At 37.7% G+C, this 23825-nt stretch overlaps 5 protein-coding genes across 7 annotated transcripts in view; 3 read left to right on the forward strand and 2 right to left on the reverse strand.

The window, feature by feature from the left end:
• Positions 1–430: 430 nt before the first annotated feature.
• LOC128604042 (kelch-like protein 8) lies at positions 431–6647 on the forward strand. Its single transcript, XM_053618814.1, has 5 exons — positions 431–437; positions 1578–1753; positions 2831–2938; positions 5535–5701; positions 6213–6647. Exons 1-5 carry the CDS (start codon positions 431–433, stop codon positions 6616–6618), a joined length of 864 nt encoding a protein of 287 aa, XP_053474789.1. The 3' UTR covers positions 6619–6647.
• LOC128604448 (kelch-like protein 10) lies at positions 1464–2641 on the reverse strand. The gene is made up of 2 exons (XM_053619581.1): positions 2421–2641; positions 1464–1910 (listed from the first exon to the last, which is right to left on the reverse strand). The coding sequence occupies exons 1-2, from the start codon at positions 2528–2530 to the stop codon at positions 1589–1591; spliced, it is 432 nt and encodes a 143-aa protein (XP_053475556.1). The 5' UTR covers positions 2531–2641; the 3' UTR covers positions 1464–1588.
• A 1084-nt stretch (positions 6648–7731) lies between the features above and the next one.
• On the forward strand, positions 7732–9255 carry LOC128604418 (kelch-like protein 10). Its single transcript, XM_053619537.1, has 2 exons — positions 7732–8451; positions 8952–9255. Exons 1-2 carry the CDS (start codon positions 8342–8344, stop codon positions 9157–9159), a joined length of 318 nt encoding a protein of 105 aa, XP_053475512.1. The 5' UTR covers positions 7732–8341; the 3' UTR covers positions 9160–9255.
• A 4476-nt stretch (positions 9256–13731) lies between these two features.
• Positions 13732–16566, forward strand: LOC128604417 (fatty acid-binding protein, intestinal). The gene is made up of 4 exons (XM_053619536.1): positions 13732–13997; positions 14663–14835; positions 15057–15164; positions 16418–16566. Exons 1-4 carry the CDS (start codon positions 13931–13933, stop codon positions 16466–16468), a joined length of 399 nt encoding a protein of 132 aa, XP_053475511.1. The 5' UTR covers positions 13732–13930; the 3' UTR covers positions 16469–16566.
• A 4159-nt stretch (positions 16567–20725) lies between these two features.
• The window catches only part of rbpms (RNA binding protein, mRNA processing factor), a 30207-nt gene continuing 27107 nt past the window's right edge, over positions 20726–23825 (reverse strand). For all 3 annotated transcript variants that reach the window (XM_053619081.1, XM_053619084.1, XM_053619083.1), the window contains 2 exons: positions 22514–22745; positions 20726–22068 (listed from right to left, as the gene is read on the reverse strand). The gene's annotated coding sequence lies outside the window, so the exon portion shown is untranslated. The remainder of the gene's footprint in view (positions 22069–22513; positions 22746–23825) is intronic.

The raw sequence follows: 23825 nt of genomic DNA on the forward strand, positions 1-23825 counted from the left end.
AATGACAGGGTTATTAAGGGTTATAAGCTACTAGTGTAAGAAAATGGACCTTTGCGGAATGAAAGGGAATTGTTGCGGCACTGTCAATTGTCACGTTCAAGGCTTTGTTAAATGCTTGAGTTTCAGTGCTGCAGGTGGTTGTTCAGATTTGAGGGGAGTGGCATCATGTTTTTGACTTAATATTGGCACAGCCATATTCGTGTACCTTGTGATTCCACTGTCTACACCAGGGATGCAGGGATGATTTGAGATGTTTTAATTGAGGCATTCGAATTTGCACAAATATATAATGTAATTGTTCAAGCGAATCCCATTTTTTTTGCAAGTGAAGAAGCAAAGCAAATGGAAGTACTTCTGTCTGTTTTCTTAAAAGACCAAATGCATTTTATTCTTGTACTGTTATTTTATGTCGGCATTTTGCACTTGAAAAATGCTGGGTAAACATGTTGAGACAAAGTTGCACAAATAAATGTTTACCTTCTGTTATTTTTATGCATGATCTGTTGATCCAACTTAAGTCAACTTTGGGACCAAGAAGGCACGAGAGTGGTTGGATTAGAAACAGAAAAATGAGTGACATTAAATATATTTAAAGTCATGTAATACCAATTAAGACTTTAAACAATTAATTAAGGTACAGATCAATAAGAATAGCACTGCAAATGTGTTGCATTAAGCAACAGTGTACTCAAATATGAGTTATAGATTTTTTTTATGTAGTGAACCGAAATCATTTTCAACCAGATATTCAGTAAATATAAATCAATTTCCATAACATATTCTATAAATATAAATCAGTTTCCCCCAGATACTTAATATATTTAGATTACTTTTGCTCGGATACTTAGTAAATATAAATCAGTTTTCCTTGTGAAATTAATTTGGATAGTACTCAATATTTTGGGGCTATATGACTCATCATTTGGCATGCTATTACTAAACCCAACACGTTTTAATTGTTGCTTTTATTACCATGGGCTTAATTTTTTTCTTTAAATTTAGGTAATTTATTCAATACTTTTTAATCATAGTTGTAGTACTTAAAATCTATTCAATTATGTTACGTGTCACTTTGTTGCCATAATTTTTTTAAGTAACCATTGGTCACATTTTTTAGTGTAGATGCTGAGTAGATAGGAAGCGAGGTTCAGTGCCACATCACACCACAACCTCGTACAATACAATACACTGTATATATTTAATAATTAAGATGTGTTTATTATAGCAATAAGAAGAGAAAGTAGAAATAGAAAAAAGTAATAAAAAAAGTGTGTATATATATATATATATATATATATATATATATATATATATATATATATATATATATATATTTATATACACACTTTTTTTTATTACTTTTTTATATATATATATATATATATATATATATATATATATATATACACACACACACACACATATATATATATACATACACTTTTTTTATATATATGTGTGTGTGTGTGTGTGTGTGTGTGCGTGTGATCTGAGTTGGACGCAAGTTCCAGGCTCAGTTACTACTCAAGTGACGCCGTGTGTACGGTGTTTGACGTCTTCTGCCCACACCGGGCGAGTTGGAGCGTACCTAGCGGTGGTATATCAGGCTCTGCTCCCATATGAAGGACGCCCGATCACGCAGCTCGTGCCAGAAGTGCGCATTAGCAAGCCGCAGTATTTCAATGCAGTTCTTTGGGCGGAGTCTCTTCTCCAGAAACCGGCAGCAGAGGTGAACAATGTCGTCCATCAGCAGGTAATCGGCTGCCTCCAAGAGAGCCTTCACGTTCGTTTGCGTGATTGTTATCCGCTGTGAGTAACCGTACTGGATGATGGACTTCATTATGTTCGGAGTCACACCAGGGACGGTGTACAAGAACTGGCCTGGGTTGCTCCACCTCTCAAACAGCGCTCTAGAACATCAAAAAGACAAAAAATAGGACACAAATCAAAACACTCTCACAAAGGAAAAAGCCCAGGCTCTCAGGTCGAGCAGTTGCAGCATTTGCAGTTCTTTTATCGAGACACCATTATACACCACCATTAACACCGTGTGTAGTGAACAGCCAAACTGAACAGGAATTTGGGATTGAAGTCCCAGCTTATTACACTCGAACCAGTAGAAAAAGTGTGTAATTCATGAGAGTGAGACGTGTAAGTCCGGCCCAACTGACCGGTCCCGGGAGTTCAATGGATTAATTAAAAGAAATATATATTCCTGAGACAGTGTAAAGAAATGTGAGCTAAGAAAACATTACCATGGTTAAGTAAATCGAGTAAATCAAGTCTGAAACAGTAAAATCTAGGATAAAATCTACCACACTGCTGATTTTCTTCTGTCATTACTACAACACAAACTATGGAACAGTTCACTTGACACCATATCTCTGAGATGTTTCCCTGCCATGATTTTTGAGCCTCACCTGAAATACGGGCTCAATTCACAGAGCACTGATTTGTGCACATGGAAATGAGTGCCTCCAGCCACAATGATGGTGTCGCAGAGTTGGTTGCTGTAGGAGTGGTAGTTCATAGTTATTGTTGATTTACTTCTCACTAAAGGTCTTTTTCGTAAAGCGATCTGATAGTGAATGCAGCAGATGCAGCAACACAGTACATTTAGAACTTAGATTTAGAACAGACTATTACATGACTTCAAGAACACTAGAACACAATTCATCGGTGAAATCAATAATGAAATAAATAATCAAACTCAAATAGGAAAAAAAAAACCCCAAAACAAATCCTACAAGCTGTCTGAAAGTAACACACGTACTGTACCTCGTGTGCAATGTGTAGTGTGTACATACTATATGTGTGTGTTGTCCCTCAGGGCACGTGGGTGATGGAGGGAGAGACTCTAAAAGGCACATTCACCAGGAAGGACAACGGCAAACTCCTCACCACCACCCGGTCACTGGTTGGTGGGGAACTTGTACAGGTGACACACACACACAGTTACTCTGAACACATGACATCTAGCTATATGTTACAGATAAAGTAGCTAACTTTACATTTCTTTACACACTCACTAACATTTCACAGCATCAAGTACATTATACATTGTACAGTCCTACAAAAATCCCCGTGCTTCCGGGATCCACAGTGAGCCCGAGACCACAGAAGGATAAAGCACTTTATCCCGAAGATGAATGAATGAATACGTCATCATTAAAACATAGAAGAGCGCTTGAAATGTTTAAATGACCTACTGAAAAGAAAGAATAACAACAAGAAATTTGATCACATGATGTCTTTCGCTGGAATTTTATCAAATAAAATGCTAGAATTTGACTTTTGGGTCAGATACATATAAAAGAGAAACACATTTTGTACTTTTCATTGTTTTGGCACATGTCTTTTAGCCATGACTTAGCATTTTAACTCCAGCGAACATGAGAGTTAAGACTGAATTCAGATGAATTAATTCAAGTTTGTAAACTAATTAGCATCTTGTTAACTAAATAACATAACCTGTGTCAACATACACACTTTGCTAATTCTGCATTCGACTTACCTCGGAAGTAGGTAGTTGATGCTCGGAATCTCCATGTTACAAAGTGGGGAAAATGGCCGCCTCCATGTTCCTCTTCTGTTAGCAACAAGCTAGCCAGATAACTGTGATAAGTGATGTTATTTTCCCCTCAAACCAGCAAACTGTATAGTCAATATTATAGATTTAACACATGGATATATCTGTGTTGATTGATGTAAAGAAAATACTTGTGTATATACAATGTAACTTTAAAGGTAAGAAGTGTTATATTTAAACATTGTTTACTGTTGAAGCTTTGAGCTTCAACATTTGAGGAGACCGTCCCGAGTTCCCTAGAATAAATCCAGAGTTGAGCGGGCGTTTTCTTTGGTTGGAAGAAGGGAATAATGATTTGTGATCTCTAGTTGAATGCAGCGTAACACTCACTGTGCCAACACACACACACACACACACACACAGCCTTGACCTCTGATCAGTTTATCTATATTTCTTCTTTTCGTAATCAATTTAAATGCAAAAGATTTTGATTTAAAAATATGACCAGTTACAAACAGCAAAGCAGATTGAAGCATGCTAACAGAAATAAATTCTATACGCAGATTAAAAATAAAAATAAAGCCTATATACATCAAATAACATGTGACATTCATAACAACATTTTTTAACAGTTTTTGTTCTGTTTTTTTGTTGTTGTTGTTTGTTTTGTTTGTTAAGCATTTTCTTGTTATTTACCAAGTAATTTTTAGTGAGTTAAAATCTATTCCGATCCAATCTGGGTCACTGTGTGAAACATTGCCCCCTAGTGATGGATTTGTTCTCAACAGATTTTCACATAATGTTCTTTGGTACACTCGACATTTCTGCCTATCACAGGTGACGTAAATGCAAACAAACAAACAAACAAACAAACAAAACCCCCTCATTTTGAGCGACCGATTCAATTTGTACTACAACTAAACAATAAATATAACACCTTTAATAGTGATTGATTGTGATTTCCACCCCTGACATTTAATTACATTAACATTAAAATACAATTTATCAGATCTCAGGAACATTGTGTAGACAGGCGCACACACTGGATGGTTACTGCATAACCTGTACAAATCAGTTACAGGAAGAGAGAGATGCATGAGTGTGGGATGGAGGAAGGACACTGTTATATATAATCTGTTGTCCAATTATTATATCATTGACTATAGTTATAAACCCAATTGACAGGTCACGAGAAATGACTGGAGTTCATTCCAACTCAAATGTTAATAAGTCTTGGGTCTAACTATCCATATAAAGTGCCTAATATTCATACGAGTTCCTAATATAAATAAATAAATGTGTGTGTATGTATATATGTTCATAAAAGGCGGTGCAGTGATCATTTACACTGGAAGGTGTTTGTTATTGTCACAATATGAAGTTGACTATGGATGCAAGCGCAGATTTCCAAACATTTAATAACAAATAAACAAAATGCAAAGGACTCTACAACAAACATACGAAACACTGTGGCAAAATCTAAACACAGTAGCATGGACAAAAGTGTAGTACGACAACATGAGACAAGGAAGCAGAGCAAAACAGTGGCTATATGTATATATATATATATATATATATATATATATATATATATATATATATATATATATATATATAAGCGTGCTCGTTAACCAGGAAGTGACTACAGGTGCAGGTGGTCATGTGACTGATGAGTGTGGTGCAGTGGCTGCTGGGAACTGGAATTCAGAGTTCCTTCCCTGATACATGACAGTTATATGTCGGCACATTTTTAAATGAAAAACATAAAGGAAAAAAAAACTAAGATAAAAAATAAACATGAATCACATAAATCACACCCTGAGCTCTTATCAAATCTTAAAAGTATTTTTCATATTGTCTAATACGCTTTGGTTCCATCAGGAATTTTAAAAAATCATAAACCATAACCATGGATCATAGTGTTCTAGAAGTCATGTAATAGTCTGGATTCTAGAACTGGATTCTAAATCTACTGTGTTGCTGCATCTGCTGCATTCACTATCAGATCGCTTTACGAAGAAGACTAAGAAGACTTTTAGTGAGAAGTAAATCAACCAAAACTATGAACTACCACTCCTACAGAAACCAACTCTGCGACGCCATCATCGAGGTTGAAGGCACTCATTTCCATGCGCACAAATCAGTGCTCTGTGAACTGAGCCCGTATTTCAGGTGAGGCTCAAAAATCATGGCAGGGAAACATCTCAGAGATATGGTGTCAAGTGAACTGTTCCATAGTTTGTGTTGTAGTAATGACAGAAGAAAATCAGCAGTGTGGTAGATTTTATCCTAGATTTTACTGTTTCAGACTTGATTTACTCGATTTACTTAACCATGGTAATGTTTTCTTAGCTCACATTTCTTTACACTGTCTCAGGAATATATATTTCTTTTAATTAATCCATTGAACTCCCAGGACCGGTCAGTTGGGCCGGACTTACACGTCTCACTCTCATGAATTACACACTTTTTCTACTGGTTCGAGTGTAATAAGCTGGGACTTCAATCCCAAATTCCTGTTCAGTTTGGCTGTTCACTACACAGGGTGTTAATGGTGGTGTATAATGGTGTCTCGATAAAAGAACTGCAAATGCTGCAACTGCTCGACCTGAGAGCCTGGGCTTTTTCCTTTGTGAGAGTATGTTTTGACTTGTCTCCTATTTTTGTCTTTTGGATGTTCTAGTGCTCTGTTCACGAGGTGGAGCAGCCCAGGCCAGTTCTTGTACACCGTCCCTGGTGTGACTCCGAACATAATGAAGTCCATCATCCAGTACGGTTACTCACAGCAGATAACAATCACGCAAACGAACGTGAAGGCTCTCTTGGAGGCAGCCTATTACCTGCTGGTGGAGGACATTGTTCACCTCTGCTACCAATTTCTGGTGAAGACACTCTGCCCAAAGAACTGCACTGAAATATTGCGGCTTGCTACTGCGCACTCCTGGCACGAGCTGCGTGATCGGGCGTCCCTCATGGTGAAGCAGAGCCTGATATACCGCCAGCTACGCTCCAACTCGCGCGGCGTGGGTGACCGTTCTGGCAGAAGACGTCAAATACCGTACACACTGCGTCACTCGAGTAGTAAATGAGCCTGGAACTTTCATCCAACTCAGATCACTCGCACATTTTATATATATATATATATATATATATATATATATATATATATATATATATATATATATATATTTATAAACACTTTTTTTTTTTTTTACTTTTTTCCATTTCTTCTTTCCCTTATTGCTATAATAAACACATCTTAATTATTAAATATATACAGTATATTGTATTGTACTTCTTGATTTACGAGCGCTTGATTACTTCTGTGGGATTTATACTAAAGCCTGGCACTCAATCGGTTTCCGCAGGGTCCAGTTGCACGTCACGGAAGGCATGGCTTCGAGTTCATGTATGGAAGTGTGTCACGATCCCCCCTTTAGGCAGCGCGCTTGGAGAGCCGGAGGGTGTGCGTGTGCACGAGCAAGGTGCGCGAGTGCTCAGCGAGCGCCTGCTCTTCGAATGTTCGAGGGTGTGTCTTCATTGTTTTCAGCTGCCAGCACTTAACGCTGATTATGTTCGGGATATATACCGCGCGCTTCCCTGTACACCTCATGGAGTATTACAGTTAAATAGCAGATAGTTTATGTCACATACCTCGATAGATATAGTAATAGTTAGATAGTTGTTCATGTTATGTACCATGATGGGTTAAGTTAGTTTAACGATAGATTAGTTCATTTAGACCACGCTGGTGTTTCCGCTCCCAGTTCCCTGTCACAGCTTCATGTTTCTTGTTTTGTGTTGTGACTTTGTTTTGGATTCCTGCCTAGCCCAGTGTATGCCTGTTTGCCGATCGCCTGACCCGTTGCCTGTTTTCGACTACGCCTCTGTTTCATGATTTGGATTCATCTGCCTGCCTCTTCAATAAAGCTCTTAACCGCAATTGCTTCTGCCCCGTTCCCGATTCATGGCCGTGTGAATGAGTCTGAAAGATCGAATAACGTAGAAGGGAATGTGGGTGTGTCCTTGTGTCTACAAGTCATTGGAAATCATATACTGTACATATATTGGCTTCTTTACAATCCTGGGTCCAATTCCTGGAAAAAAAAAATAAAATTATGTTGAGTGTAGAAAGTTCAGGAACAAAAAGCTTTCATGACAAATGCATCTGTCTAATGTGTCTAATATTAACTTATAAAATAAGGCTGTGCAGCGATCATGGGGTTCGTGTGTAATTTATTTACATGGGAAGGTGTCTCTGTCTGTGAAACAGTTAAATATGATCTGTTGTCCAATTATCATTTATCATAGTTATAAACCCGATTGACGGGTATGAGATGACTGGGGTTCATTCCAACTCAAATGTTAATGTCTTGGGTCTAAGTATCCATATAAAATGTCTTTTATATGTATGTATTTTCATAAAAGGCTGTGCAGTGGTCATTTACACTGGAAGGTGTTTGTTATATGTCGGTACATTTTGAAATGAAAAAATATAAAAATATAAAAAATAAACATAAAACAATCAATGACAGACTAGTAAATCACACCCTGAGCTCTTATCAAATCTTAAAAGTATTTTTCACATTGTCTAATAACCTTTTGTTTCATCAGGAATTTAAAAAAAAAAAATAGTAAACCGTAACCATGGGTCACCGTGTTCTAGTGTTCTTGAAGTCATGTAATAGTCTGTTCTAAATCTAAATCTAAGTTCTAAATCTACTGTGTTGCTGCATCTGCTGCATTCACTATCAGATCGCTTTACGAAGAAGACTAAGAAGACTTTTAGTGAGAAGTAAATCAACAATAACTATGAACTACCACTCCTACAGCAACCAACTCTGCGACACCATCATTGTGGCTGGAGGCACTCATTTCCATGTGCACAAATCAGTGCTCTGTGAATTGAGCCCGTATTTCAGGTGAGGCTCAAAAATCATGGCAGGGAAACATCTCAGAGATATGGTGTCAAGTGAACTGTTCCATAGTTTGTGTTGTAGTAATGACAGAAGAAAATCAGCAGTGTGGTAGATTTTATCCTAGATTTTACTGTTTCAGACTTGATTTACTCGATTTACTTAACCATGGTAATGTTTTCTTAGCTCACATTTCTTTACACTGTCTCAGGAATATATATTTCTTTTAATTAATCCATTAAACTCCCAGGACCGGTCAGTTGGGCCGGACTTACACTTCTCACTCTCATGAATTACACACTTTTTCTACCGGTTCGAGTGTAATAAGCTGGGACTTCAATCCCAAATTCCTGTTCAGTTTGGCTGTTCACTACACACGGTGTTAATGGTGGTGTATAATGGTGTCACTGCAAATGCTGCAACTGCTCGACCTGAGAGCCTGGGCTTTTTCCTTTGTGAGAGTATGTTTTGACTTGTCTCCTATTTTTGTCTTTTTGATTTTCTAGAGCGCTGTTTGAGAGGTGGAGCAGCTCAGGCCAGTTCTTGTACACCGTCCCTGGCGTGGCTCCGAATATAATGAAGTCCATCCTCCAGTACGGTTACTCACAGCATGTAAGAATCACGCAAACGAACGTGAAGGCTCTCTTGGATGCAGCCGATTACCTGCAGGTGAACGACATTGTTCACCGCTGCCACCAGTTTCTGGAGAAGTGACTCTGCCCAAAGAACTGCAATGAAATATTGCGGCTTGCTACGGCGCACTCCTTTTCCTCTTCTTATTGCTATAATAAACACATCTTAATTATTAAATATATACAGTGTATTGTATTGTAAGAGGTTGTGGTGTGATGTGGCACTGAACCTCGCTTCCTATCTACTCAGCATCTACACTAAAAAATGTGACCAATGGTTACTTAAAAAAATTATGGCAACAAAGTGACACGTAATATAATTGAATAGATTTTAAGTACTACAACTTTGATTAAAAAGTATTGAATAAATTACCTAAATTTAAAGAAAAAAAAAAAAATTAAGCCCATGGTAATAAAAGCAACAATTAAAATGTGTTGGGTTTAGTAATAGCATGCCAAATGATGAGTCATATAGCCCAAAAATATTGAGTACTATCCAAATTAATTTCACAAGGAAAACTGATTTATATTTATTAAGTATCCGAACAAAAGTCATCTAAATATATTAAGTATCTGGGGGAAACTGATTTATATTTACTGAGCATCTGGTTGAAAATGATTTCATATCAAAGCTGGATGAATACACTACCAGGCTTCTGAAACTCTTCCATCCAAGGGTGGAACCATGGGGTTGAGGTTGCAGGCCATCCTACTCAAGGTTTGCTTCAATGAGTATTATGTTTGCTAATGTTTTATTTTAGGGATTTTGTGGTCAAACTGCTGGAATATCATTTACTTATTACTCAAATCCACAGGAAATAATGTTTAGCCAGCAATTTTCTCTACAAAAAGGAGTGAAATAACGGCATTCCTTTTTAAAATAGTTTGCATACACTCCGTGGCCACTTTTAGATTTTCAGGTCTGTATATTTGCTTCTTAAAGGAATAGGTCAGCATTATGGGTAATAGGTTTATTGGCATTCTCTCACAGCCTTGACCTCTGATCAGTTTATCTATATTTCTTCTTTTCGTAATCAATTTAAACGCAAAAGATTTTGATTTAAAAAATGTGACCAGTTACAAATAGCAAAGCAGATTGAAGCATGCTAACAGAAATAAATTCTATACACAGATTAAAAATGAAAAAAAAAAAGCATCAATACATCGAATAATAATTCATAACATGTGACATTCATAACATTTTTTTTTTTTTTTAACAGTTTTTGTTCTTTTTTTGGTTTGTTTGTTTGTTTTGTTTGTTAAGCATTTTCTTGTTATTTAGCAAGTAATTTTTAGTGAGTTAAAATCTATTCCGATCCAATCTGGGTCACTGTCATTGACCCAGCCTCACCTGAAATACGGGCTCAATTCACAGAGCACTGATTTGTGCGCATGGAAATGAGTGCCTTCAACCTCGATGATGGCGTCGCAGAGTTGGTTGCTGTAGGAGTGGTAGTTCATAGTTTTGTTGATTTACTTCTCACTAAAGGTCTTCTTAGTCTTCTTCGTAAAGCGATCTGATAGTGAATGCAGCAGATGCAGCAACACAGTAGATTTAGAACTTGTAGAATCCAGACTATTACATGACTTTTAGAACACTATGACCCACGGTTACAATTTACTATTTTTTTTAATTCCTGATGGAACCAAAGGTTATTAGACAATATGAAAAATACTTTTAAGATCTGATAAGAGCTCAAGGTGTGATTTACTAGTCTGTCATTGATTGATGTTAATTTTTTATCGTTCTTTTATATTCTTTTTTTATTTTTTTACATTTCAAAACGTGCCGACCTATAACCGTCATGTATCACAGAAGGAACTCTGGACTCCCAGAGTTCTGCTGAGTTCCCAGCAGCCACTGCACCACACTCAGTCACATGACCACCTGCACCTGTAGTCACTTCCTGGTTAACGAGCACGCTTATATATAGCCACTGTTTTGCTCTGCTTCCTTGTCTCACGTTGTCGTACTACGCTTTTGTCCATGCTACTGTGTTTAGATTTTGCCACAGTGTTTCGTATGTTTGTTGTAGAGTCCTTTGCATTTTGTTTATTTGTTATTAAATGTTTGGAAATCTGCGCTTGCATCCATAGTCAACTTCGTGTCGTGACAATAACAAACACCTCTCAGTGTAAATGATCACTGCACCGCCTTTTATGAACATATATTCCTACACACATTTATTTATTTATTTATATTAGGAACTTGTATGAATATTAGGCACTTTATATGGATAGTTAGACCCAAGATGTTATTAACATTTGAGTTGGAATGAACCCCAGTCATCTTATTACAGTCGATCGGGTTTATAACTATAATAAATGATAATTGGACAACAGATCATATATAATTGTTTCACAGACAGAGACACCTTCCCATGTAAATAAATTACACACGAACCCCATGATCTCTGCACAGCCTTATTTTATAAGTTAATATTAGACAAATGCATTTATGATGAAAGATTTTTATTCCTGCACTTTCTACACTCAACATCATTTTTTTTTCCCGGAATTGGATCCAGGATTGTACAGAAGCACATATATGTACAGTATATGATTTCCAATTACTTCCAAGGACACACCCACATTCCCTTCTAAGGTATTCGATCTTTTAGACTCATTCACACTTCCATATATGGACTCGAAGCCACGCCTTCTGTGATGTGCAACTTGAGCCTCCTGAATCCTAATGAGTGCCAGGCTTTAGTATAAATCCCACAGTAGTAATCAAGCGCTCATAAATCAGGAAGTCCCATCTGTTGTGCTATCGCTCTTCCCCGCCCCCTTCTGGTGATAAACTGATAAAAGTTGGACACTTGCACACCTTCATCTCACAGATCATCAGTTCAGATCTGAACAGGATTACAAGCACACAATGAGAGTTACACAATGCCGATAATATAGTTGTGCAACTCTCAGCGATGTTGACAAATACCTGACAGAATCGGGGAAAAGGTGACGATTATTGATCATGATAAATTGAAATTGCACTAAATTGTAGGTAGTCTTTAAAAGCTCCGACTTTACACCTTGCACCTTTTTTGAGTGCTTTAAGAAGTGCAAGATTTAGGATTTAGCAGCCTCATAAGTCATTTTTTTAAATATCTTTATCTTCATAGATTTGTGAATACGTATCACTCTGACAGACAAATCTATATTGTGTGTGTGTGTGTGTCTACAGCCTCGAGTATTTTAGTGTTGCTCATAAAGATGTAGTAAGATATAGCAAATAAACATTGTTCTTTCTCTTAAAGTCCAAGTGATATCGTGCTTTGATTAACGTAATAAAGTGCAGCATTTCTGCTCAGTAATAATCCATTATGCTATTACCATGTACCCAAGTTGGATTTCTTTGACATTTTATTGATGTACGTGTTTCAAAGGGTTTCAAACTGCAACTGGGTCAAAGTTTTCTTTTCTTAAACCAATATTAAATTCATTTCTATATATTGTATTTTCACAAGATGATACAATTCTATATTTGTAATAGCCTTTTGATTTACATTTTAAAAGGGTAATACACTCACGTTAATCGGTGGCGTTGCCAGTATTTCAAATAAAATCCTGAGTTACGGTTAAAGTTTAGGTTGTGGATTTCCTAATTGTGAATTTTTTTTTTTAAGTGAAATGCCTGAATGTTTTTTTATAATGCATATAATTCAATTATACTCCATACAATGCTAGTATGGTGTAGTTTGGACTTTCATTACCATTATTCACATTACTCATAATCCACACTTCCTATAATTACCCAGGACGACATTCTTGTGCAGACCATCTTAAAAAGGTGTTTCTTTCAGTAAAGAACTGAGCCACGGTTCACTTTGGAAAACTAAATTTTATAAACACCTCTTTTTTTTTTTGGCGGATTATGGTTCAGATTGAAACTAATTAAAAGCAGCACTTCGAACAGCATACAGCAATTGACCCTAATGTAAACAGTTTTCTATAGCCATTCAGTCCTGGATCAGCTTTAATCTGCATTTTTTAATTTATGAAATGCTATGAAGAGATTTTCAATGTGCAACCTCCTGAAACCTGAAAGCTCTAGCAAAGCCTTAGGGAAATTATAAAATAGAACTATTTGTATTTAATTAAATATCATTTAAAATTTAAGGGTGTCATTAATTTGATCGCAGATGTCTGGTGTTAGGTGAAGCACATTCTTCCATCTGAAGCTAATCAGGTGATAACTTAGTTTCACTACGGCTATGGAAATTTCACCCTCCCTATATGAACCTTAGACTTATAGAACGATTTTAATAAGTGAGTAAGTAAGTGCAGCCAGTCAAAGGTCGTGTCAATGCCTAAATTACATTTTTCATCCAGATAAGGATGTCCGATATGATATTCATGTTTACGCTGGAGATTTGGGACAGAACCCACAATGCAGGCTTGCTTTTTTGGCTTGTTTGGCTTGTTTTGTTTTTTCACACATAAATATCATGGTTATGATTTTTCACTCTGATTACCAGAGTGTGCATGCATTTGTGCTAGATTTCCACAAAGCATATAACACGTTACACGTGACCTCACGTTACTGTGTCAGGGCCAATCCTGATATTCAGAACAATAACAGTACAACTTTTCCCCCCCAGCATTGGGCAATAATATTGTGTGGAGGCAGGCGTTATCTGGATGGCCTTATTTTAATGTTCAAACTGACTGTGACCTGTAACCTGAAGTGACCACATCATCAGCTGGATAACGGACAGAGATAAAACTCCTCTATAAAAGCATGGAGACAGAACACAGATTCACCTTCCTTACTCCACTCTCTCTCTCTCTCTCTCTCTCTCTCTCTCTCTCTCTCTCTGTCCTGATCTGTGTCGCTCTTTATTTCTAACATGGCATTCAACGGCACATGGAAGATCGACCGTAATGAACACTATGACAAGTTTATGGAAAAGATGGGTGAGTGAACTATTAGTTAATAACGGATAATGTAACAAGAGCTAGAATTAATAATAGTCAAGAAAATGGATGTCTTGTGTGGCTTAGTCTGAATTTTAGCATAAATTTTGGTTGTATTTCCTCAATTGTAAGTCGTTTTGGATAAAAGCGTCTGCTAAATGAATAAATGTAATTAGAAATGAATGTTGCGTCGCTCCTTCCGAGATGATATGCGAGATGATCTGAGCTGAAAAATACATTTAAAGCTAATACAAAACAGCTAAAATGATACAATCTAGAGCTGGTTAATATGACGTTATTCATTATTGTGCATAAAGTTTAAGTGTCATTAGCTCGGAGAACTAGGAGCCACACCTTCTTCACTATGACTGACAGACACAGAGGCCACGCCTCCTTCACTACGACTGACAGACACAGAGGCTGTGCTACCTTCATTAGGGCAGATAGAACGTAGACCACGCCTCCTTCACTGTGAGTGACAGCCATGTATCCTTCAATGGACACCGACAGCCGAGAGGCCACGCCCCTTTCAGTTGGACTGACAAGCACAATTTTGTATAATTGTCAATGGCATAAATGGGAATAATCTACACATAAATAAGAGAATGTGCAACAAGTGTATAAAATGTGTGTGCGTGTGTGTGTGTGTGCACGTGTGTATACAGGCATTAACGTGGTGAAGAGAAAGCTGGCTGAACACGACAACCTGAAGCTGATCATCGAGCAGACCGGAGACAAGTTCATCATTAAGGAGTCGAGCACGTTCAGGAACAAAGATATCGAGTTCACGCTCGGAGTGCAGTTCGAGTACCCGATGGCCGATGGCACCGAGCTCACTGTGAGAACCAAAAGTCAATAATCAGTAATGAAATGGCAGCGCAGGAGTTGAAATCATCATCAGTGAAATCAGTAAATGAAATAAATAATCAAACTCAAATAGGAAAAAAAAACAAAAAAACCCCAAAACAAATCCTACAAGCTGTCTGAAAGTAACACACGTACTGTACCTCGTGTCCAATGTGTAGTGTGTACATACCATATGTGTGTGTTGTCCCTCAGGGCACGTGGGTGATGGAGGGAGAGACTCTAAAAGGCACATTCACCAGGAAGGACAACGGCAAACTCCTCACCACCACCCGGTCACTGGTTGGTGGGGAACTTGTACAGGTGACACACACACACAGTTACTCTGAACACATGACATCTAGCTATATGTTACAGATAAAGTAGCTAACTTTACATTTCTTTACACACTCATTAACATTTCACAGCATCAAGTACATTATACATTGTACAGTCCTACAAAAATCCCCGTGCTTCCGGGATCCACAGTGAGCCCGAGACCACAGAAGGATAAAGCACTCAATCCCCAAGATAAATGAATGAATACGTCATCATTAAAACATAGAAGAGCGCTTGAAATGTTTAAATGACCTACTGAAAAGAAAGAATAACAACAAGAAATTTGATCACATGATGTTAATAATCAAGGTCAGAGCTTGTTTCCTGTTTAAAATTGGTCCATGTGTTGTTTTTCCATAAGTAGTTTTGGTTATAAATGTAGAGACAGGCGGGGCGTCTTTCGCTGGAATTGAGATTTTATACTATAAAATGCTAGAATTTGACTTTTGGGTCAGATACATATAAAAGAGAAACACATTTCTTTCTCACTTGTACTTTTCATTGTTTTGGCACATGTCTTTTAGCCATGACTTAGCATTTTAACTCCAGCGAACATGAGAGTTAAGACTGAATTCAGATGAATTAATTCAAGTTTGTAAACTAATTAACATCTTTCCAGAAGTAACTTGCGGCTAAAGCAAATCCAGTTATACGAATATAGAAAGATTTATCAGCAGTCTACGCTTCTTTGCTTGCTAGTCTGTCCGATTTGCATGCTAGGAACCTAGAAACATAAAGTAAAAGATGGTTATACAGTCCAATCCAGCTGTCTGGCTGACTGTGCACACTGTACACACGCTTCCTTTTTGTATGGAATGATTAACAGTAAGTTTGGGAAATATTCTCAAAAAAATAAAAAATAAAATAAAATAAATTAGCAGATCCTCCATATTGGATCTTCTGCACTGCAAGGGTCAGTGCAGCCAAAGCAGTTCTGCTACTGGGCAATGGCGCAAATTCCTACATCAGAGTTCACCAAGCTTCACGTCGACGTGAAGCTTCTCGTACTGGACGTCTGTGCCGTGAAACTGCAAATTCCAGTTATTTTTCTGACAAAGGAGGATTAGCTAGCATGATCATTATGGCTGGCATCATTCAACCATGAATGACAATATAGCTAAAGCAGAGTTACGTAGAATGTAATTAAATAACGATGTGAACGATTTAATCATTGAAGATAATTAGAAGAATTTGTAAACGTTTCTAATTCAATGTATTTTGTCGTCTGTCTTACTCAGTGCTACAACTACGAAGGTGTTGATGCCAAGAGGATTTTCAAGAAGGCATAAAAGAAGTGTGGAGAAGGACTGTCCAGTTTTTGGAACAGATTTGATATGTTGTCATTACCCGTTATGTTTCGAATAAATGTACGGATGTTTCTGCTGTTTTCTGTGGCGTGAGGATTGATTCTTACTCTCGATTATATTCTTATTCTCAATATAATTAAATGCTGGATCAGATACACATAACAGGATCAATAGCAGCTAATTATAATCAACGTTTATCAAGGGTTATTCATGGGGGGGGAGAGATGAACTACTGTATATCAATAAACTAATCGTTACCAGTCTTAACCACAAGAGGGAGCTCTGTAGCTTTACCCTTTGTAATTTAGCTTCAGTCATAATATGCAGTTTTCTCCTCTTTCTTCATAGAGAGCTGAATTTTAAGTCAGCCTAAATGCAAAAAGTAGATCTTATATATATATATATATAACTAAAATTGAGCCATTTAAATACATTTTTGAATGCAAGTCTAAAAGAATTTTAAGTCTAAATGGAAACAGGTCAAGCAGTATTAAGACATTTGATGCAAACAATAGGTTTATGTCTATTTTATTTATACTATACTATATGTGACGCATATAATCCATATAATAATTATCAGCCATCCAAGAGAAAGTTTTAAGGTTTTAAATAACATTAAACATTATATGGGTGTTAATCTCACAATACGATGTGATAAATCATTTACAGTTGATTTATGATTGTTGCCTCCATTCATCTCAGCCGTTGGCTTTTAAATCTACGCATCAAAGCAAACCATCCGACCATTACACCCATCCATCTTCTATACCGCCTTATCCTTTTCAGGGTCACGGGGAAACCTGGAGCCTATCCCAGGGAGCATCGGGCACAAGGCGGGGTACACCCTGGACAGGGTGCCAATCCATCGCAGGCACAACCATTACACCCTCAGTGCGTTATTATCGGCCAAGATAATAATTGAGTTAAAGTAATAAACATGATTTTTTACTCAATATTATTTTAGAAATAACGACAGCTAGTAGCACAAAGCTGATCTAATTAATAGTGTGTGTGGTTCTTGAAACAAAGTGCTCAGAGGCTCCCACTGAGGTAAATCACAGTTGGAGGTCATACTTCACTGGTGAGATCGAACTCTCTCTCTCTCTCTCCTTATAATCAAGTTTTACTTTAACTGGAACCCTGGCATTCTTTAGTGATGCTGTAATGTTTTGATGGTTTGGAAATAGGCCATTTATTCTCATACAATGATGTACACACACACACAATATATATATATTTAGTCTTTATATATATATATATATATATATATATATATATATAAAGAAATTGACAGAAGTTCATATTTCTTCTATTTCTACCCATCTCATAATGCTTTGCAGTTTGCCAGTCCCGAGTTCCATGGGGAATCACATGACCAGGAAGTGTGACTTTGACACAGAGACTGGTGCCTTATGATCCCCTGTGAGTGGATCTCTCATCTCTCCCTCTCTTTCTCTTTTTTTCCTGCTCTGAGTGCAGTGAGACTTTTTTTTCCATCTTGCTCTCCTGCACTTTTCTCTATCCTTTTCTTTCTGGAAAGTACACACACACACACACACACACACACACACACACACACACACACACACACACACACACACACAGGCGCTCAAAAGGAATCATAAGACATCATCCTCATTCTGTCAAAATCATGTGACTTCCAGTGGAACTCGGGACTGGCGTGCTGCAAAACATTGTGGGACAGATGAAAGAAAATCGAACTTTTGTTCTGTCATTTAAGAAGTGTTTTGCTATTTGCGTGTGGTGAGTGTGTCTTATGGAGAGATGTGCAGGAGAGGCAAAAGTGCAAAATGAGGGCAAGTATTTTGCAGTCATACCTTAGTATGGAAAAGAGAGGGGGAGAGGGGGTGAGCGAGAATAAGATGAAAAGGGAGAGAGTGAAAAGGCAAAAATGAATAATGGTAAGCAAAGGATAAAGCCAGATAAAAAGAAACATAAACACAAAGGGAGGAATGAACAGGGACCGAGGTCAAAGAGGGAAAGGATAAAGAACGACTGACTGATGAAGAAGGAAAGCAAGCAAAATAAAATAAAAATAAATAAATAATTAAAAAAAGGGAAAGTTATAGTGAGAGAACAAAACATGAGAGATGAAGAGAGAAGCTAGATAGAGACGATCAGATTGGGAGATGACGAGAAGAAAGGGAGAACGATCAAGCAAGAGAGCAGGTGTGAAGCTGTGAAAGATGGCTGCATTATCTCACCTCCACAGGAAGAAACCAAGTGTCCAGGGAGAAAGAAGTGAGAAGAATCAGACAAGTGGAGTTTTCAGTCCGTGCTCGTCTACTTGCTAAAAACAGCCTTTGAACCGCAGCGGTGATCTTACATGTGTATAAAAATCTTTATTGTTTTCACACAACGACGTTTTTATACAGTATCTGCTTCCAAAACACACGCACGGGATCAGGTAACAGTCCGACGTTCTAAGAAAATGAAGAAATCAAAAAGAAACATGCCACAACCATGCACAAAACACACATACACAGGACCCACAGCTTCGTACGTCCAGATCACACCGTCTCAGCACCTTATTAGGTCACTTATTAGGCCACCTTAGTAGGTCTAAAAACGTAGCAGTGTAAAAGATTTAAGTCGAACTGGCTACTGAAGTAAAGTAGCACCAGAACAGTGAAACATAAACATAGAACTATATTTAGATCTTATAAACACCCGGGCTAATGCTGCCTTCAAATTCTCTTCAGAAAACGTGTGCGTGCGAGTTCAGATGTCAGGATTACGACGTGGTGCGTGTTCAAGTGGTTTTAGTCGGAAAGAAAATTTACGATGCGTGGAATTTTTGTTTGTATCATCAGTGACGAGAAGTCAAAAGAACCACCTGCTGTAGGGGTCACATTAAAATATACTGGTGGGTGCCATTATTATTTTTTTTTTTTTAGCAAATTGCCACACCCCCGATTCAGAAAGCTCATACGATAATTTCCCGAGTTGTGATTATGACACTGTGTTGGTCATCTATTAATCATGATACTTCTGACAGGACTTGAGGGCAGGATGTGACAGGAAGTCGCCCGGGTGTAAAAAGTTCTTCGGGGCCACAAAGAAACTTTTCAGCACCGTTTATAGTAGAAATAATCTACGAAGGGTTTTCTCAAACTGCCACTCGTCAATTTCCTTTTTTTTATTTATTTATTTATTTTTTTTTACATGGCCCTAAAACGGCAATTAACCTGAAACGGTGTGTTGTTGTTTTTTGTCCTGATAGTGTTGCCCTACTTGCGTGTGGTTTCCTGAGCTGAAGCCTTTCTTGCAATATGTTCATGTCATATAATTACATTAATTACATAATAATTGAAGTTTCTGACTTGTAAAAACTCCGAACAGTATCTCAAAATCGTCACCTGATGATTAATACACACAGCAATGGTTAACGCTGAAATCTTTTCAATCCATTTAATAAGGAGCTTTTGTTTGAATGATCGCTACAATAATCCGAATTTCACAACCTGTTAGAATAAAATAAGAAGAAAAACATGAAGGCGTCTTCAGATGTAAAGATGTAAAGACTGGACCTGAGGATAATAACATCATCTGCACAGTGTACGTCTGCTTCTATATTTAGTCTTTATTTAACGTCGATGTTGTTATACTTGCTAATTCTGGTCGACTTGCTGTCTGTATCAGGCGTGTGGATTATCTGGTAATTGAGGAAAGCAAGTTTCAATACTGTGTCACAGGGAAGTGTTTTTATTTGGATCATTTCACCTCAAAAAGGTCAAATTTCAATGAACTTCCCTTTACCACATGGGTCTATGGACATCGACAGACAAAAAAAAAAAAAAAAGAAAAAAAAGGAAGATCTTTTCCTGAAAAGATCACGGTATAACGATGTATATATATAGTGGTGTAACCGATGATCAGCGCACGTACAAGTACTGTAAGTCTTTGGTTTTGAAATATACCATATGTACCATTATTATTAGACAGGAAGTCATTTTATCAAATAAATCCTGATTGTCTTTGGCAGCTGGAATGAAGCAGGAAAGTAAAACATATTGAAATCCTCACACACACCCATACACAACACACACACACACACACACACGCACTGAAAACATTCACCTGATTATAAAAATACTTCTGTATTCATCTTCAAAAGGTCTAAAAATGTACAGCATCATAATTCGGATAAGGTCATGCTTCAACTTGATCGCAGTTTGCTAATTATAATCAGTGTAAATAGCAACAACTATGATAATATAGGTTATAAAGATAATATTGTTTAATACACAACCACAACATTTACATGGAAGGAAGTGACACATATGGCCTGCATCCTGAACACACACACACACAACCTGTCTGAGATCTGATCAGCCCGAGCACGGAGCGTCACTGCCAGAAAAAAGGATTTAAACAACAATATTTTAGCGTGTTTTCTGACTCGAGACATGTTTATTGTTAAATGTTTACTGACTCGAGAAATGTTTATTGTTAAATGTTTACTGACTCGAGAAATGTTTATTGTTAAATGTTTACTGACTCGAGAAATGTTTATTGTTAAATGTTTACCGACTCGAGAAATGTTTATTGTTAAATGTTTACCGACTCGAGAAATGTTTATTGTTAAATGTTTACCGACTCGAGAAATGTTTATTGTTAAATGTTTACCGACTCGAGAAATGTTTATTGTTAAATGTTTACCGACTCGAGAAATGTTTATTGTTAAATGTTTACCGACTCGAGAAATGTTTATTGTTAAATGTTTACCGACTCGAGAAATGTTTATTGTTAAATGTTTACCGACTCGAGAAATGTTTATTGTTAAATGTTTACCGACTCGAGAAATGTTTATTGTTAAATGTTTACCGACTCGAGAAATGTTTATTGTTAATTGTTTACCGACTCGAGAAATGTTTATTGTTAAATGTTTACTGACTCGAGAAATGTTTATTGTTAAATGTTTACTGACTCGAGAAATGTTTATTAATGTTTAGTGTTTAATGTTGAGAAATTCTTTTATATTATTGGAACAATCTAGATCTAATCTACTTTGGCACTGTCTTCGAGTCGCATTAGGATCTTAGAGCAAGCAGTTAAAATCCAAACAGATTTAGCTCTCTGTATTTAACTGCTACCGCGTATCATTTTGTTTGGGTTTTGGCAGTCCACCTTCTTCCCGGGAAACCAACGAGCGCCGCCATGATGGATTCTAACTGTTCGTCCTGTTGTCTATAGGAACCCTTATTAAAACTGGCTAAAGAGAGCGACTGAATTATTTAAAACTGAAACTTTTTGACTGGCAATGTAAGAGTGTTACATTTTCAAATGACGGTAGTCAGACTTATGTTTAAAATAATACAACAATACTGTAATACATAACTAAAAGTTCTCTTTAGAGAGAGAGATAGAGAGAGAGAGAGAGAGAGAGAGAGAGAGAGAGAGAGAGAGAGAGACAGAGACAGAGAGAGAGATGCAGGCCCATGTGCACTCATTCCATGAAAGTGTCAGTGGTGTAACAGTAGAGAAAGGGGAGGGGGATGTGTGATGGAGGCAGAGCTGGTCTTGATTTGCGCTTTAAACCCAGGGGAAGAGTTGGTGACCTGGTGGATTGAGAGAGTGAGAGAGAGAGAGAGAGAGAGAGAGAGAGAGAGAGATCGAGAGTGTGAGACAGAGAGAGAGACCACAAGTCATTACATACTATACAATCACACTTGCTCCTTTCTTCCTCTTCTATTCTCCTTTGTTGCTTTCTCCCTCGCTCATGCTGTCTTTCCCTCTCTTTCACCATTTCTTTTCTTTCTTTGACATTTTTCATCTCTCTCTCTCTCTCTCTCTCTCCTTTCTTTCCTTGTCCATCATTTTTCTGCCCATTCTTGCATTCTCGCTCATTTCCTCCCCTTCCCCAATTCTACTCATCTCCTTTTTGTCTTTCATATCTCTATTCTGGTCCTCGTTAATAAAGTCAGAATGAGTATGTTAGAGGTAGCAAAAGAACCTCAAATGTGTCTTCTAAAAGTGTGTGGGTGAGACAGGAAGTGTCCTTACCTGTGGTCCATGACTGAGGAAGGTGAGTCTGGAGGTCCCTGGTTTGGACTTTGTGAATGGAGAGCGCGAGAAAGAGAGAGAGCGCGCGAGAGAGAGAGAGAGAGAGAGAGAGAGAGAGAGAGAGCGCACGCGCACGAGAGAGAGAGAGAAATAAAGATTGACAAAAAGTAAGAGAGAGAAAGAGAGGGTAGTAGCTCAAGTCCATCCATAGCCACCATCACACATAAGGAACCTGAGGATAAAAAAAAAAAACCTCCACTCATTCACTCACAACTGTAAGAGTTTGTTAAACAGTGATGATGTTCTCCAGCTACATAGAGGATGTGTTTACAAGGAGGTGATGGATAATGTCCAGGAAAAGACAAGACTCGGGGGGAGAATCAATAACACACTGTCTCAAATCAGTGTGTTCATGCAGGGACACTCAGTGAGGTATAGTGCACTATTAATCCCTGGATTATATACAGTACTGTGGAAAAGTATTTGCCCCAATACTGATTTCTTCCGTTTTTGTGTGTGCGTGTGTGTGTGTAAATGGTTTCAGAAATTAAAACAAAATCTAAGCCGAAACAAAGGCAACCCGAGTAAACACAAAATACAATTATTAAATGATAATGTTATTTATTGAAACAAAAACAAACCTATATATCTGCAAGCAGCAATGGCGGATTCCTCCTCAAGATTGCGGACCCTTTCAAGATTGGCATGGTAGGTAAATGTATCCCACAACATTTCAACGTATTTGGATCAATGGCAGAATTTAAGTTCATTTTTGTACTTCAGTTTTCCAACAAATGATCATTGTAGAGAAAAATCAGGAGTCAGTGAGAATTTTGGAGAATTATTTCGTGCTGCTACGACGCTACTTTAACATTATTTCGAATTTATTCCTGCTGCTATAACATTTGATTTACCCTGTGCTGCTAGAACATTAATCTGAATGATTTCCTGCTGCTATAATATACATTTGATTGTAACTGATGTTGCAGTGGCTAGGCTAGGCTAAATGGTGCTTGCGCAAACGGCACACGCTGCTTCTCCGTCATCTCTTAGGATATGATGCGCATATACACTGGTGATTTTTACATAGAAGTGTCTATTAAAAAAAATCTAGAGAGGACCCCAAACGCCCCCGCCCCCCCCCGTGAGGGATTTCATCAGCTTGGATGTTAAAAATGCTGCCTGTAACCCAAAATTAAATAGCAGGATTGGTTCAGTTTCTGGATTTGGGTCGAATCATGGTTTCCGTGCAATCAAGCCGGAATAGGAGTCACGGGACATTTTGGATCCATAATCATGTGTACCTGCTGTG

The sequence above is a fragment of the Ictalurus furcatus genome, chromosome 29 (genome assembly GCF_023375685.1).
Source record: "Ictalurus furcatus strain D&B chromosome 29, Billie_1.0, whole genome shotgun sequence".
In the NCBI taxonomy this organism is placed as follows: domain Eukaryota; kingdom Metazoa; phylum Chordata; class Actinopteri; order Siluriformes; family Ictaluridae; genus Ictalurus; species Ictalurus furcatus.

Bases quoted from the DNA above. Each gene is read 5' to 3' on its own strand.
- LOC128604042 (XM_053618814.1), top strand. The intron at 1,754-2,830 runs GTAATCGGCTGC...GTTGTCCCTCAG, and splicing joins ACAATGTCGTCCATCAGCAG to GGCACGTGGGTGATGGAGGG. The intron at 2,939-5,534 runs GTGACACACACA...ATTCACTATCAG, and splicing joins TTGGTGGGGAACTTGTACAG to ATCGCTTTACGAAGAAGACT.
- LOC128604448 (XM_053619581.1), bottom strand. From the start codon at position 2,530: ATGAACTACCACTCCTACAGCAACCAACTCTGCGACACCATCATTGTG. The intron at 1,911-2,420 runs GTGAGGCTCAAA...TTGATGTTCTAG, and splicing joins GAATTGAGCCCGTATTTCAG to AGCGCTGTTTGAGAGGTGGA.
- LOC128604418 (XM_053619537.1), top strand. From the start codon at position 8,342: ATGAACTACCACTCCTACAGCAACCAACTCTGCGACACCATCATTGTG. The intron at 8,452-8,951 runs GTGAGGCTCAAA...TTGATTTTCTAG, and splicing joins GAATTGAGCCCGTATTTCAG to AGCGCTGTTTGAGAGGTGGA.
- LOC128604417 (XM_053619536.1), top strand. From the start codon at position 13,931: ATGGCATTCAACGGCACATGGAAGATCGACCGTAATGAACACTATGAC. The intron at 14,836-15,056 runs GTGAGAACCAAA...GTTGTCCCTCAG, and splicing joins CCGATGGCACCGAGCTCACT to GGCACGTGGGTGATGGAGGG. The intron at 15,165-16,417 runs GTGACACACACA...TGTCTTACTCAG, and splicing joins TTGGTGGGGAACTTGTACAG to TGCTACAACTACGAAGGTGT.